The sequence below is a fragment of the Acanthopagrus latus genome, chromosome 4, assembly GCF_904848185.1.
Source record: "Acanthopagrus latus isolate v.2019 chromosome 4, fAcaLat1.1, whole genome shotgun sequence".
Classification (NCBI taxonomy): Eukaryota; Metazoa; Chordata; class Actinopteri; order Spariformes; family Sparidae; genus Acanthopagrus; species Acanthopagrus latus.
This window is the reverse complement of record NC_051042.1, coordinates 18,192,673-18,209,669: the sequence shown is the minus strand read 5'-3', so window position 1 is coordinate 18,209,669 and position 16,997 is coordinate 18,192,673. Positions and strand designations below refer to the sequence as shown.

Genomic DNA, 16,997 nt, shown 5'->3' with positions numbered 1-16,997 from the left:
GGGCTCAGGCTCTGTTTGTGTGGACTCCTCAGCGGCCTGATAGGGAACAGATGTGGGAAGGCAGGCGGCCGGGCAGCCAGCCAGAGCAGCTGGGAGAAATTAAAAACAACAGCATTCCTGGAGACTGGGGGAATTACAGTGGGAGGGAGGGAGGCAGGGAGGGAGGGAGGGAGGGATGTAAGGAGCGAGAGACAGAGGGAGAGTTTTAGGGCTATGTGGTCACTGACGAGAGTCTCTGTGGAGTATGAGAGATTGAATAGACAGGAGGGATTTAAGGGGACTGTTCTGCAGCGGTTAGCTAAAGCTAATAAGCTGCAGCTGTATTTCCAGTGGAAGCACGATCACACACATGCACACACATCACACATGCCCACACGCACACACACACACACACACACACACACACACACACACACACACACACACACACACACACACACACACACACACACACACACACACAGTAATGCACATGTTCAATGCACAGACCCAAATGCATCTGAATGGCCCTCTAATGGCCTTTCATTATATGATACTATAAATTTGTGTATGTGTGTTTGTTTTTAAGGGCTTTAGTGAAGGCATATGTTCTTAAATCTGTAATGAGACCCCAGAATGGCGCGTGCACTCTGTGTGTGCAGCTGTACAGTACATGATCCGTGGTTTTGTGTGCCTCGCACTGAATTGTTTTTCATCTTGTTTCATCATGGCACAAGGGGAGAGTCAAAGACAGAGAACATTTTTAGAACTCAGACTGCAGACTGTTTCTTTGGTGAGCAATCTTTTAGCCCCAGTTACGTCAAATGTGCAGACATACAGCTGTTCAGAGAGTTGGAGAAACAGAGGCAGACACAGACACAGTGGCAGAGAGGTAGGTAATGACTGCATCTTATTGTTTTGTTTTCCACACGACGTTCAGCAGTCAGGCTTTGTGACAGACAGCAGCGTATCTCCTGAGTGGATCTATTCTCAGCTGTATTGATCACAAAGTGGCTCCATATCAGAGAGCCACATAAAAACCTGCGCAGCAATGCAGACAGGAGTGCGAGCATGGACCTTACAACCACAGGTCTGTTTAACCTGGTACACTGATCTCTCTCTGCTCCTTCACTTCTCGCTCTGAGTGTTTCGTCCTCCCCAGCACAAAGCACAATGGGAGCACAAATGGCAGCAGATGGGGTGGCAGACCTAGCAGACTTCCTAATGTATTAAAAGTGAAATCCAGAGCGTGGCGCGTTTGTGTGTGCCTTGTCCCTGTAGCTGGTCAGATTAAACAGCTGTCTATAATCCCACGGTGGGAGCAGACAAACAGACTGGATGGTCCCCTTATCCTCCTCTCCTCTCCTCTCCTCTCCTCTCCTCTCCTCTCCTCTCCTCTCCTCTCCTCTCCTCTCCTCGCCACATGTCCAGCTCTTGTTAATGTGAGTGCATCTTCAGACCATCAATTCATCAATACATGGAAAAATGGCAACATTTAGAGCAGCACCAGCAAGACTGTTAACTGTATATGTGCTGTACTGTAAGCCCCATATTAGTCACTGCATACAGTGGCACACTAAATTTGATCAAAGAGAAATTTGCTGAAACAAAATCCTCGCCGCAGGAAGCAGCTCGCCAAATCAGCAGCACCGACTACGAGCTTGTTTGTGTGTTTAGGATTCTTCAGAAGAGAATGGCTGCATCTATTTATACCAGCCCCCCCCCACCCCCCTCCTTGTGTGTTTATGTTCAGAGCGTCTTGCATTGAGGCAAACAGCGGAGTGCCCCTCGTGTTCTTGAGGATCACTGTGTCAATGGCCCTCGTTCAGCTTCAGAGTGGTGCTCTTTAAATACAGACACCAGCTGTTGAGCGCGTCTACATGTGCTCTCGGAAATAGGCTAACGCTGACTGAGGCAGGAGTTTTATGGAGGAAAACATTGGATTTGTAGTTGGTTCACGAGGAAAGGTCATTATTTAACAACATTTTCAGTAGGGCTGCAACTGATGACTGCTTACATTATTCCTTTACTGATCAATTGCTAGGTTAGTCCATAAAATGTCATAAAAAGTTGTGAGAAAATTCTCCTCACAATTTCCTAGAGTCCACTTTAAATTGCTTCTTGTGTATAAAGCCGGGTCAGGCGGGTCATATGAGGATGTTAAATAACACTTTTGATTGGTTGCTGTTCGGGTTCCATGTTTGAGAGGGTTAGACAGAGTTTATTTCTTTCTCCTGTTCTCTTGTAATGCATCAAGAGTCAGCTAACAGCGAGAAAAAGACAGAGAGAAGAGTTTTTGAGAATTAAGGAATGCCTTCAAAGTTTGCAATGCTGTTGATGTCTGATTTAGGCACAGAACAAGGCCCTCTCTCCCCACTCTTCCATTATGAATGCACATGTTTACTCCACTTGTAGTGATGTGTAGTGCTAGTGTAAAAAGATACACATATCTAATAGTATATAAACCGTGTAGCATACTGATTACATTGTTTTTCACTGCACATTTATCATTCTTTCAGCCAGTTACACACATGTACACATACTCCAAAGCTATCAGCTCACAGCCTGTGAAAGTCATCACACCTCTCAGCTCAGGTTTACGTTACAGAAAGATCTTGTTCCAGCAGCTGCAGACGGACACAGACAGAAAAGAACACCCCCGGCTCGCTGATAAATAACGTCATAGACACATTGTGTGTATAAAAATGCAGAATGTGAGGCAGCAGTGCTTCACACTTGCTTGTGCGCCCCGTGTCATGTCATTCTTCTCGTGTCCCTTGCTGTACCATCCATCCCCTTCACGCCACACAGCCTGGCCTTGCCTTGCCTTGTTTGGTACTGGCAGGCTGTCTGGCAGAGGACAGTGGAGCTCCTGGTAGCAGGACGGAGCTCTGCTGAAAGCCAGTCCACAGTGATGGACAGCAGCAGATCCAGCTGCACTTGTCACTGGCTGTCAAGCCGGCTGTCTGAACTAGGGGGCGAGAGGCGAGAGGGGACAGGGGAGGAGGAGTGTGTGTGCCCGCGAGTACGTGTGTGTATGTATGTGCGTCTGGCAGGTTGGAGGTTACAGTGGAGGGGCACTGATTGGGATGTCAGAGCTACATGGTGCGTGCTGTGTGTGTGTGTGTGTGTGTGTGAAGGAGAGAGAGAGGAGGGGGGGGCTCCAAGTCAGCAGCAGCTGAGCGAGTGAGCAGGTGTTACTGTATGTCTCCCAGGCCCACGAATCTCCAACAAGAGAGACACAATACAAGTTTGGATTCATTTCCACTCCCCGCATTGATTTGTTTTGGTTCTTTTTATGGGGCTTTTGGTTTCAGGAAACAATCGATGGTTCCCAGGTGAAAATGTCAGTGCTCTCCTCCTTAACCAGCTGTCTCCACTTTGAATTTTTTTTTTTTTTTTTTTTCCATACTGGAGCCCTCCTTGATGACTGTTTTCTCCCTCGCTTTCCTCCTTTCATGTCGCAGGTAGCAGAGTGCAGAAGGTTGGAACAATGCCAGATTCACCTGCGGATGTGAAAACCCAGCCCAGGTCCACCCCACCCACCATGCCTCCTCCACCCCCGGCTGTCAGCCAAGCAACCAATCGCAACGCTTCATATACCCCTACTACCAGTAAAACAAGTAAGGACCCTCTCTACTTTTCACTATTCTCTAAGATGAATGACACCTCAACTCTGTACAGTGAACATGATGCAGTTTAGCTGCTGTGAGATGTGTGTTTTCTTTGACTTGAAGATGATTGAAGAGGCAGGTGTGATACAAAAACATTGATCTGGTAGGTGTGGTGACTGGAACAGCTCTAACTCGTCACTTCACAGTAAGCACACAGTACCCAGAATGCTTCTCTACACCACTGACATTTATCTAAGCATATATGGTAATCTGTAGGTCAAATGCCTCTTGGCATCCAGGTTTAAACTGTGCTTAATTGGGGCAACCAGTGTCCCAGAGGTTAGGGTGTGTATCATTTACCGTAAATACAATGTCCACAGTTGGGGACCTTTGTTGTTGTTGTCTCCTGTCACTCCTCCATCAAATTAAGGCAGAAATGCCCCAAAAATATATAAAACTTTACCATTTGGCTGATAAGCTAAGACTATTGTCCTTTCACTGGGAAATTCCCTTGTTACAGCAGCTTACAGTAGTGATTGAGTGATATAAGAAAAAAATTAAGCTAGACAAAATACAAATACAAAATAGAATAATAGAAAGATAAATGCTAAAAATGTTTCTCATAATACATAACACTATATACAGTATACACTATATTTATTTCACTTTATACAAAATATGACCAAGAGAGATAATTTTACAGGATAATTATAATTGTAATGCACACTTAGTGTGTAGTAATAGTAAATCTAAATTTCAGGCCATTTTTCAGACACTGTTCAAATCAAATGTTTCAACCATCAATATATGATGAATCTAACAAATGGATAGAGCAGCACATCAGAAGCGATCTACAATGAACTCTGCTGTCATTTGTCCCTGTTTGACCAACTGTCACTAACACTTTATCTGCTTGTGTAAAGGCAGTGAAATTCCAAATATGTGGTTCTTCCCTGTCCTGGAGAACAAGTGTTGAAGTCACTTGTGTGTCAGGTGTGTGTGCCCCTGCAAGCATCTATGTGTGTGTGTGTGTGTGTGTGTGTGTGTGTGTCTTTTGGTGTGTCCTTGCTAGTGGGACAAGTGTCTCCGAGCGCATGTGCAAGTGCGGCTGTGGCAGTATGTGTGTCTATGTTGTTTACCAGCTGGCTGGGCGGCGGCGGCGGCGGCGGTGGTGGACAGGGTGGCGATGCAGTGTGTGTGTAGACTACTTTCTTCCCTATATAGCAATGACAGGCCATGTTGTTTCACCTGTTGTGGCAGACGGTCAGCAGCGTAGCTCTCTCCTTGCACCTCTCCCTCTCTCTCGCTCTCTGAAACCAGAAAACAAGTGCTGCCCGCTGGGATCACGCGGGTCAGTCCGTATGTGTTCAGGTCCGAGAAACAAGCGCGCCTGAGAGGAACCACTGAAATAACCTACTTTTATTCTAATTTCATTGTAAGGGGTCATGTACAAAGTAACACTTAACTTAAATGCTTTTTGTGTGATTTAATGATGATAAGAAAATACACTTTATTCATACAGAGCTTTTCTTAACAATGTGACAAAGTGCTTTACAAAAGAATTAAAACCACTTGATGCCAATGAAATGAGAATAAGGCAAGACGATGTAAATGAAATAAATAAAATCAAGTAAAAAGGAAATAGAATGGTATGAATTCGATACAATACAATGTACTGTAAAGTGTTCTAGTCCACAGTGGTTCACTGGAGAGTCCTATACATGTAACATTCACCTGCAAGTACAGATTGAAATCAAGTTGCTGAAGGTGTAATGAGATTATATGACGTGCTCGGAGTTTGCATATGCTGTTGTGCAAAAACACAGGTAACATACATTTCATACAAGACCGCTGTATGTTTAATCTGAGAGACAACATTGTTACTTTTTGCATCATTAGACACTCAAACAAAGGAAAAATGCACATGAATATGTATAATAATATGGCACACTGAGGAGAGTCAGGAGACAGGAAACTAGTTGAGCTTTTCACAAAATAATTGGATTTTCTTGGCACTTAATCGTAGACTCTACATGCATTTCTGTGTCAAATAGAAATGTGAAAACCAGGGGAAAGGTCAAATGTGTGTGTGAGTGTTTGTTTGCGCCTGCATTACAAAGAATATGCCAGTGATTATATATGTGTATGACTGCTGTGTCTATTCTGAACCTTAAAGCTGCAAATCTACTTTCAGCTGGTGGACATGTGTAGGGCCGGATTTAGCCGCACACCTGCTATTGGAATAAAAGTAACACAGGCCTCGGGACTATTTTTGGCACCTCTTTAACAAGTTCCTCTTATAGTTGTGTCCTAGTGAGTGAGCGAGTGAGTGAGTGGGGGGGGAGAGGGTGAGGAGGAGCAGGGTGGGGTAGACTGATACAGATGGAGATGGAGGGGGTCAGATGGTACCACTTGTGAGACAGCTGAAGTTACTGCAAACACACACACACACACACACACACACGCACACACACACACACACACACACACTCGCCCACACACACACACACTCACACAGACGGTAGCAGTCAAACTGGCAGAAAATGAAGTCACTCCGTGCATCATGTACTTTAGACGTGAGTCTAATGTTTGCTGTTTGCCTCGATTAGCTTCTGCCCTCTTTATGCCCCCCAGATCTCTCAGATGCCCTCAGGGCCCCTTCACTGCTACTGACCCAATTATTCACGTTGTCTCTTCCTTCTGTCTGTGTGTCTGCAGTGCTGAACGGGAGCAGCCACTCTCCCACGTCACTGAACGGTGCTCCATCCACTCCTAACGGCTTCAGTAATGGGCCAGCCATGTCCTCGACGGCCTCGCTTTCCAACCAGCAGCTCCCGCCAGCTTGCGGTGCCCGCCAACTCTGCAAACTGAAGCGTTTCCTGACCACGCTGCAGCAGTTTGGCAACGACATATCGCCTGAGATCGGAGAGAGAGTCCGCAGCCTTGTGCTGGGGCTGGTGGTAAGCTCTGATTATATTCATGTGGAAGTATTTTTGATTAATCTTTCCAACAATGCTACTATACAGCAGTTTCTCCGTCCTCTGACTTATTATTAGATAAAAGCATACAGTCACTAACAGTGATGTGTTGCAGTGCATTTTAAATACAGGCTCGAAAGCTGATATTTTTTTGGATCTTGTGCATGAAAGATAACAACTTGTGGGCATAACACATTATCTCACTCGCAAAAGATACAGACCTTGAGCGAACAAGATAAAAAATGTGATTTTATTGGGGGACTTTTGCTGGTCTGTAAAAGAAAGTGTATGATGAAAGTTTGTTTCTCCCGTGTCCATTCCCTCGGGCAGAACTCCACTCTCACCATCGAAGAGTTTCACTCAAAGCTTCATGAGGCCACCAACTTCCCTCTGAGGCCGTTCGTCATTCCCTTCCTCAAGGTGAGTACTCGTGCACTGATTTATGTCGGTTAAACCAAGTCTGATGCCATCAGTTGAGCTTTTCCGCTGCTGTCCGGATGGCCAGTTTTTCAGGACTGTGTGTGAAGATATTTCACCTTTCCCTGCCTCCACACAGAGAGCATTCACACAGAGGCAGGGAGGGAAACTTACTCTTGAGCAGAAACCTATAGGTGTATACTTTACTTCTATTACCACGGTGAAACAGTGGGACGTGCTTGTGCGTGTCCGTTGAAGGATGGGTGTGTGAGTGTGTCAGACCTCCTGGCGTGCGATGATCCTCCACATCTGGGACATTGCAGCAATGGCTGTGTTATATCAACCAGACAGGTCTGAGAGAGCTATTTGACAGCGCTGACACACACACACACGCACACACACTTACACATCAGCACACCCCGGAGAGAGAGAGAGACATGGCAGAGTAAGGTGTCAAGGGACCTGTCTTATCTCATCCTGTCTCTTCATCTATCACTTCCTTTTTTTTTGTCTCGCCCTAATCTGGCGTTATTTCACTCTCACCTCATCTATCTGTTGTTCCACGCTGAGTTTCTAACTCTTGTCCGCTTAGCACACTTCCCTGCATTTACATCATCTCGATAAATCTTTATCCAAGCGTCCTGCAACAACATATTTCCTTCCTAATCCAGACATGTCTGTCTTCCTTGTTATTTCCCCGCTGAAGGCAAACCTGCCCCTGCTCCAGAGAGAGCTCCTCCACTGTGCCAGGCTGGCCAAGCAGACTCCAGCTCAGTATCTGGCCCAGCACGAGCAGCTTCTCCTGGACGCCAACGCTAGCTCGCCCCTCGACTCCTCCGAGATCATGCTGGAGATGAACGAGCACGGCAAGAGGAGGACCCCTGACAGGTAGCAGCTCTACTTTAAACACTAGAAAAACATGCTCAGGCTTCAGAGGCTCGCGTGCATTGGCAGACTCCCGGACAGCCAGTGTTATATATGAGTTATTTCAGGGCATTTCAGAATGCCAAGTGACAGGGGGGAGTCCATAAATCCTCTGTGCGGGAGGCGGAAGTCCGCACTGCCCCGATGCCAGGCCAACTCTGCCAGCTGTCTGTCAGAGAGGGAGGGAGGGGTGACATAAACATGGGGTAGGAAAAGAAAGAGAGAGGGCAGTGAAGCACAGTAGATGTCCTCAGCACAACCCAAACACCAACAGTGGGCTGTGGAGTCCAATTGTCCCACATTTCTCCCCGGCGCTCTGCTTCATTCACTCGGCTAAGAAGACGACACAGGAGAGAATTAGCTGGCATTTCCTTTTCTGCTTCCCCCTCTTTCTGCCTTCTTTATTTACTTCCTGTCTGATCTCTTCTTCACCTCTCTCTCTCTTTCTCACACACACACACACACACACACGTGCACACACACACACATACACTCTCTCTCTCTCTCTCTCTCTCTCTCTCTCACACACACACACACACACACACACACACACACACACACACATACTCTCTCTCTCTCTCTCTCTCTCTCTCTCTCTCTCTCTCTCTCTGTCTCTCACTCTCTCCGCCTGCCTGACCCGCGGGCTCCCAGCAGCTGTCCATATGTCAGGGATGTGTCCAGATGGCGATGTGCTGACCGTAACACTGAGCACATCCTGAGCGCGGTGTGGGGAGGTGGTGGGACTAGGGGTTGGAGGCGAACGTGCAATCCCACTGTAATCCGCACACCTCCGCCTCCCGACCTGTGGCTTATGCACTGCAGGCGGGCTCGATGGAGGGGGAGGGGGAAGGGGAGGGAGGGGCAGGTTCAGACTGGGGCAGGGCCTACGTCGTGCCAGATGTTCCCATGATTTGTCCGATACTACAGCGAGGGATGTGTACAAGTACACATGGGTAAGTCTGAGCGCACACATACTTACACACACATCATCTTAGTGGGGCACGTTGCATTTATTCGCCTTTGATCCCCGGGATGATAAAGAGTGATTTCCATCCGAATGGCTATTGCCATCCAGCTAAAGAGATTAATATCAACACTCCCATTTAAACTGTCCAGATGGCTTGAAAACACAGCCTCTCTCACACACACATATAAACACACACACACACACACACACATACATATACACTCAGTGAAAGTACGCAGACACGAACGAGTGTCGGTAAACATCTGCCAAACACACAGCATCCAGCCCATATTGCCCCTTAAGCCCGAGAGCAGGGGTGGGAGGGAGAGGGGAGAAATACTTGCAATCTAAGAGTGGGCTGAGGGATATTCAGATTAAGAGCTTGAGACGCAGGGTGTACAGTTGGACTTGGCTTTGTCTGATACATATGGCGTACAGCTGTGCAAAAGCTTTTGAGGGGGGCCGCTGCCGTACTGTAACTGAACAACAAGCAGCTCTCAGCCGTGTGTGTTTGTGTGTGTGTGAGTGTGTGTGTTTGCATACGGCATGTGGGAGTCGTTGAACTTTAAAGAAAAACAAGCTTGTGTTTCTGTTTCCTCAAACAGGTATAGTCCAAAATGCTAGTTGCTGTAAACTGCAAATAAATTGTTATGACAGCTTATTGTAAACTGTGATTTCACCCTAAGGTTGCACGGCTCCTTTTAGATCTTGTAGAGTCCCACTGAAAGACAAACGTTTTCTCTTGATTATGTGGTCATTTGTTTAAAATAAGCGCAATGCTGATGGAAAGTCAGAGGTAGTCCACAAAACATTTCTGGAGCTTCAGAGCAAAGCAGCGTTGCAGCGCTCTCCTAAACAACTGAAGGAGCTGGGGACAGCTTGTGGGGTGTATTCCTAGTCTCTCGAAGACATGAGATCCCAGCCACAGTAAAGACCTCAGCTTAAAAATGGTGTAAATAAATACATTTGGGATCTCGGGGCTTAAAGGAGACTTGGATTACGCTGAACAAGCTTTATGGAGCCATTTTATGTTTTCTGGGGGGTCTTTTTCAGTTGTTTTTTTATGTTTTAAAACAAATCCCCATCTACTTCAGCTGTTTAAGAGAATGATGCAATGCTGTTCTGCTGTGAAGCTCCTGAGATGTTTTGTGAACTGTAACATTTCACTCAAATTTTATTTTTAGGTGAACTTAACCTTTAACTCACATTTCTGGTTATATGTCTTATGTTTTCACTGGCTTGCCTTTTTTTGCCTCTTGATCTGACTTTAAGGGCATTCTGATCCTTGCTTGGGCATTTATTTCCCAAATTATGAAGTAATACCCTGGCACTGCATATTTAGCCTGGCGAAGCCATTCTATGGTTTTCACATTTGTCATTGTGGCTTGGCAGGGCAGTAGATGGAATAGCTAGAGGAAGACGCAGAAGGTCGTACAAAAGTGAATTCTCTTTCTGGAAGAGAAAATCAGTTTCTGAATAAAAGTAAGGCGAGAAATGAGCCCGGAAGCTGCTGATTTGTTGGAAATAAGAACATAAACAAACATTTCTGATTGGTCCAGATATCAAATGAAGAAGCAGAATTGATTCTTGGGTGGAACTTTGTGGAATAATGGTAAATGTGGTAGTGGAAACAGAGCTTAAGAGATGCTGGCTGGCTGTAAAAAGCCATATTGGCAAATAAACACTGTTGTACAACAAATCTCTGTTTTGTTGTCAATCATAATATACCACACATCCCACACTTCCCAGTGCTACAAAAATGCCGCCGTCCCTATTTGAATTTAATCCTGTTATGTTCTGCTGACATTATCTACTGTGTGGTGGCTTTAATTTCAGTTCTGTGTAACATTCAGGCATCTTTTAACCCCTTATCTCCTGTCCTCCTCTACAGGACCAAAGACAGCTCAGACAGAGATGGGTTGCATCCGGAGCACCTGGCTAAGCGGCCCTGCACCATCAGCCCCAGCCAACGTTTCAGCCCCAGCACAGGTCTTCCTGCCCATCCGCCTCCCAACGGCATCCCAACACACCCTCCCAACGGACTACCCCACCCACCCAACCCCCAAATGGGACCCCAGCACTATCGCTTAGAAGACATGGCGCTGGCACACCAATACAGGGACGCTTACAGACACAATGAGCACCGTGACGCACGGGACAGGCACCGACCAACAGGTAGGACAGCTGGGTCCGATTAATCCACACAGTCCACAGTAATGTGGTTAACACTGTGGGCTTGTGCAAATGAAAGTGGGGTGCATGTTGAGAACAAAAGCCAGTTGTCAGTCCGGTGTGATAATCCTCGTGGCAGTGCGTCTATATAAAGACCACAACCATACATGCCCATGCGCTACAACTGTGGCAACCATATATGCCTTCCTTCTGCTTTCCCAAAAGGAAAGAGATGAATTCTTAGACAATCTGTCTCACTGATAGGCACACGAGTGCCTGCCACCAGTTATTTTGTTGGAAATTAAACTTTGATAACTCTGAATTCATAGTTGCTTTGTGGGTTTGAGGCTACATGGTGTAAAAAGCCAGAGCGTTGAGAGTTTTTTTTCACTAATTATTTGGTTTAGGGATATAGATGTCAATTATTAGTTATCAAAAAGACCAAAAAACAATATCTGGAACATCTATTTTGCAGTCGAAATCAAAATCATAGTGTTAGAATTTGTAATGAGCAGTGATGGAATATACAGCAACTATGTACAATTTACTCTAGTCCTGTAGTGCTTCAGGTACTTTTCTTCTACTTTATACTTCCACTCCAGTACAGTTTAATACAGTTAGTTAGTAGTTACTTTGCAGATTCAGATTATTCACTGTTGATAGACTATTCAATCTAATCAATCAGATAGTGTTATAGGCTGGACCTTGTGTAAGACCACGGAGTGATTACATCAGAGCCAAAGTGGCGGATTTTTTATTTATTTTATCAGCAGTCGGACACAAAAAACACTGATACTGATTTTACTTAGTAAAATGCTTAATATCAGCTCCGATAACGGGTCCGGCGAATAATCAGTCTATCTAGTTTGGATAGTCTTATTACAAGATTTTTTCTTTTCTTCTTTTTTTAATTGAGGTAATCTTTATGACAAGTGTGCTTTATTTTGAAATGCCTACTTCAAAAGTATGATTCATATAATGCGAGAGAAAAGAAAAGAAGAAAAAATCCATCCCACTCAACACAAGACCTTACGTCACCTAAGTCACTAAAATTTTCCTCCATTAAACATCCAATTTGTCCAAAATTGTGTTGAGTAACCATCCTGGAATGATGCAGTATTCTGCTGCTTGGAATCAGAAACACAGTATTTGACAGAGACCCATGTGTTTGTCTTCTAGCAGTGCATGGAGCCCGCCAGGAGGAGGTGATTGACCACCGTCTTACAGATCGAGAGTGGGCGGAGGAATGGAAGCACCTTGATAACGTACGTATCGGCGCGGTAGCCATGTTTGATGTCCACCGCTTCTTTGTTTCAATGCGTCAACATCCTAAAGCTGTTCAAAAGAGAAAACAGGGAGCAGGAGTTTGTTTTAGTGCTAAGGATGATGAGCAGATGACAGGCAGAACAGCCTCCGTCCCATCTGAGTAAGCAGCTGACGGACAGCTGACCTTAGGAGGTCTGTGTCAGTGTGGTGATTTAGCAACAGACAGACACCTATCTGGCTTCCCGGCACCCAACTCCATGAAGACAAAATCATGTACACTACACACACACACACACACACACACACAAACATACAGACAGACGCACACACAGAAACTGGGGCCCAGATGGAGCTCAGGACCCAGCAGAGAGCAGCTCCAGCTGGGGAGAGCAGCTGAGACAAGAGCTGCAGTCATGGAGAGAACCGGCCAGGCCTGGACCCGTGCCAAATTAGAAACACTTCACTGAAATAAATATAGCTAACTCAGAGGGGGCGGGCGCGAGCAGGGGGACAAGAGGAAAGGAGGCAGCGAGGGAAAGATGAATGGGAATAACGATATGGACTGAATGTCAAACATGCTAAACTCGTTTAGCGCGGAAACACGGGGCAGTGTGGAAAAAAAAGTGACACCGTTTACAGCGATGGGGGTGAGAGCAGAGAAACGAGGGGAAATCTGTTGAGCTGGCAGAGATCGGAGCAGAAGGGTGGAAGGAATTGGCTCAACTTTTTCATCAGCAGCCCAGCTGTTACATTATCGCTGTTGTGATGCTCTCAGACATTGAAATTCAGTGACGAGTACGAAACCCATGAACAGATAGTCCGAGACCAAAACACACTGTCTCATGCAAACACACACATCTGCGTTTCGAGATACATTTTTAAATGGGTAACTCGCTCTTTATGAATGGGTTTTGTTTCAAGACCTGTAGAGATATATTTTTTATGGATTTGTGATGGAAAAATAGGTAGGTAATACCTCTTCACTTAAATTAAGCAATGACAAACCTCTCCTTGCTGTCCCACTGTAGCTCTTAAACTGCATCATGGACATGGTGGAGAAGACGCGCCGCTCTCTCACGGTGCTGCGCCGGTGCCAGGAGGCCGACCGGGAGGAGATGAATCACTGGATCCGGCGCTACAGCGACGTGGAGGAGATGAAAAAAGGTGGGAGCAACGGACAGCACTGCCTTCCTCCTCCTCCTCTTCCTCCTCCTCCTCCTCCTCACCACAACTCCTCCTCCAACACAGCTAGCAGCAGCGAGGCACTGCCCGTAGGAACTTCCTCGGCTGCTGAAAGGCAGACAGGCAGACAGACAGGTAGACAAACACACACAGGGGATGTTTGGCAAATCAAAACACTCACAGCAAGCCAGGTAGGGCTTATTTGAAACGCTGGGAATGCCGTAATATATCAATTTAGGCACAAAAAGTCCTATTTTTTCAACAGATTTACACATTTTTGCTCAAACTGTGAGGCAATACAAATCCAGCTGCAACATCCTGCATCTTTAACCACCTGATTGCACCCTTATGCTCCCAGCATGCTCGATCATAATTAAGATTTGTATTCACACCTATTCCTTCGCAGAAATTGTTGAAAGATTTAATGAAAGCTTATTTACTGATGCCGCCACACACGTCGTTTGCATTAGCGCCAATGCATATAAAACTGGGAGACACATGGGTGTGTGTTTGAGCAGATCAACACTTTATCCCTGTGTCTAATTGAGTGTGTGCCTGCTTGTGTGTTTCAGAGATCCACAGAGACTTCTTACACAGGCCTCCCTCAGGATACCTGCCCGAAGAAATCTGGAGGAAAGCCGGTAAGAACCGAGCATCCCCCCCTTTTCGCTATTGTCTCCATGGCTAGCTCCACACAGACTCACAACGCACACACACACACAATCACCATCATCAGTCTTCAGGGCCCTCACCCTGGCTACCAGATCAGAGGCCTTACAGCCGTAGGTCCATCAGGCCAGAGGATTGGAGACCTTCTGTGTCATTAGGGCTAAATTCCCTCCATCTGTCACCACTATGAAAGGCCACTGCAGTTAAAGCTGCAGTGAAAATGCAGTCACCTGGCCCAGGGCAGGCCGCAGCAGCACAGCACAGGTCGGGAGATTAACTGGTCTCCATTGTGCGAAGAAACACACCATTAAGCTTTAATGCCCCTCACTTCATAGTGATTGTACAGACATTAAGATATAAAGACCAAAAAAAAAGGGTGGTGGTTTTTTTTTTTTTTGGTTATGTAATTATTTTAGGGTGGGAGCGTTGCATTTGCATGGGCCCTCCCCGTACACTGCATGTTAGATAGAGCCCATCCCAGGAGACGTCTGGCTCAGCTCCTGTTCCACCCAAGTCCCAGCACTATTATGGTTGCCGTCATACTCCAATACCCTGCGGAGTAAAGATGCTGCTGCTGTCGGCAAAAATACTGTGCTGCATTTTCACCAGCAGAGAGAAAAAAAAAAGAAAAAAAAAGCTCTTTTAATTGCAGTTGTTTTTCATACAGGTACTACAAGCATCCCGCTCTCCCCAGCACTAAAGCACCTCCAAAACAGGCAGGGTGAGTAACATATCTCACTCACAACATCTCACCTCTACTGTGCGTGTGTGTGTGTACATGTGTCACCTCTATCTCAGCAGCCAGCCAGGTACAGTCCGCCTGATGTAGCTGCGTCCCCTCTCGCTTTTAATTAAAGCCAGACACGTACTCTCTGGTCTGGTTCGGCTTGAGAGACTGCAGTGCTTTTGAAAAATAAGATCTGAAGTGTGAAAAAAGCAGACAGAAATAACACGTCTCAGGGACTTGCCAAATCCCTGCGGAATTAAAACGTTAATATTGCTGCCCCCGTGTTTTCCATTAAGTGCTAATTGCCCCAGCATCTGCTATGCGGTCTCCTTGATAAGAATTAATTAAATTTGCAAACTAATCTTAGTGGTGCATGCATTAGGCCAGATAATTGAGAAGCTCGGATAATGCAGATAGTGTTTGCAAGGGAGAGAAGAGAAAGAGGGGGAAGAGGGGTGTGAGGGAAAGTTGAAAAGGAGTGCAAATGAAATGAAGGGTAAAGGTGGAGACGGGATGAGGTGGAGGCACTGAGGCGTGTGCCTGAGTGTGACTGTATGTTGACAGAAGTGAGCGAGTTTTTTCAGCATACGAGCACTGGAATCAAGCTCACACAAACATAAATGCACACACAGCCATGCCCCCCCCCCGGCTGCCTATCTTTTCACACAGTAGTTTGAAACAAGTGGAGTGGAGCGGTGAGGAGAAGTGACAGTTATTTATGAGTTCCGCCTCAAAAAAAAAAACACAGACTGAAGGAAATATGGAGCAGCAGAGAGAGCGGCGTCGCTCTCACCTCCCACTCAGTCGGCCTGACACACCTGGAGGGCCCCTTTGTGTGTGTGTGTGTGTTACTTGAGTCTTAATGCGCGCATATGTGTGTCTACATTTGAAAACAATCAGTGAATTTTTCTGATGGCAGCAGAAAATCTCATTTTATAGGACTTCTAATCTTGCGATCACGACGCACTACGTTAGCATTTGACTGCTCAGTAGTGTACATTTATAAATAAAACCCTACAAGAAATCACACACTGTACATTTGTTGTGCACCGCGAGGCCAATGATGAAAGATGGCAAAATGTAATCACTCCTGCCTCTCACTGAGAAGGGACTGTGGGAAGTTTCTATTTTCGACTGCCATCTGGAAAGGAGTCCGCACACCTGCCTGTTGAAAAAACACAGCCTCCTCACTCATACAGTTTGTGCTTGTGCTAGAAGAACAAAAGGCCCCATGATAAAATCTACATCACAGGAAGCCCAGCAGTGGAGACATGCATGCTCGCCGGCGGGGGGGAAATTCACCCTCCACTGTAAACTCGCAATTTTCTATTAAAATGATTCTTCTGACGTGATGACTATCATGCAAACAGGGAATTCCATGATGTTGGATGAACAAAACTTTGGAGACATCTGCTGTTGTCAGCGCTGGAAATGATTGTGGCCAGACATGTTTGAATTAATTATGGGAGTCTGGCTGTTTCCCTATTCTGGCAGAAAGTTTTAAATCTTGGATGATGTACATCTGTTCGCTGAGATACAACAAGATGGCAACTTAAAGAGCCTCAATAAAGGATGACGGAGCAGGCAGGGTGGGACGATGGTCACCAGCACTAACACCTCTCTCCCTCTCTCTCTCTCTTTCTCTCTGTCTCTCAGAGGAGGCCGTCAATGAGGTGAAGCGGCAGGCGATGTCAGAGCTGCAGAAGGCGGTGTCGGACGCTGAGAGGAAGGCCCACGAGATGATTTCAGCCGAGCGCTCTAAGATGGAGAGGGCACTGGCCGAGGCCAAGAGGCAAGCCTCTGAGGATGCACTAACAGTCATCAACCAGCAGGAGGACTCCAGCGAAGTGAGCACCACAGACCCCTCGTCCCGCATTTCACCACATTTGCTCACTCTCTGGGCTCCATCTTTGCAATGCTCTTTTGCTCCATCCATCACTCCTCATTTTGTTCCCGCTAGCTCATCCTGTGTTGTGTAATCCGCACAGCTGGCTGGCTCTTGGTTTTGGTGCTGCAGCATGTTGTCATGGTTATTGCAGAAGCAGTCCAGTTGTCTGGGTACACAAAAGCAGACATACCCAGATGGCTGGAGCAAAGTGGCA

General features: G+C 46.3%; 1 protein-coding gene across 10 annotated transcripts in view; it reads left to right on the top strand.

Moving 5' to 3' along the window:
• The window catches only part of cbfa2t3 (CBFA2/RUNX1 partner transcriptional co-repressor 3), a 44,207-nt gene that overhangs the window by 20,653 nt on the left and 6,557 nt on the right, over positions 1-16,997 (top strand). For 4 of the 10 annotated variants that reach the window (XM_037095789.1, XM_037095797.1, XM_037095796.1 and 1 more), the window contains exons 2-11: positions 3,447-3,602; positions 6,312-6,553; positions 6,902-6,991; positions 7,695-7,876; positions 10,771-11,054; positions 12,231-12,316; positions 13,346-13,634; positions 14,072-14,140; positions 14,836-14,889; positions 16,552-16,742. In XM_037095789.1, the coding sequence (XP_036951684.1) occupies positions 3,447-3,602; positions 6,312-6,553; positions 6,902-6,991; positions 7,695-7,876; positions 10,771-11,054; positions 12,231-12,316; positions 13,346-13,634; positions 14,072-14,140; positions 14,836-14,889; positions 16,552-16,742 (1,643 nt within the window). The remainder of the gene's footprint in view (positions 1-3,446; positions 3,603-6,311; positions 6,554-6,901; positions 6,992-7,694; positions 7,877-10,770; positions 11,055-12,230; positions 12,317-13,345; positions 13,635-14,071; positions 14,141-14,835; positions 14,890-16,551; positions 16,743-16,997) is intronic. The other 6 variants (XM_037095793.1, XM_037095792.1, XM_037095790.1 and 3 more) reach the window with 5 other exon arrangements.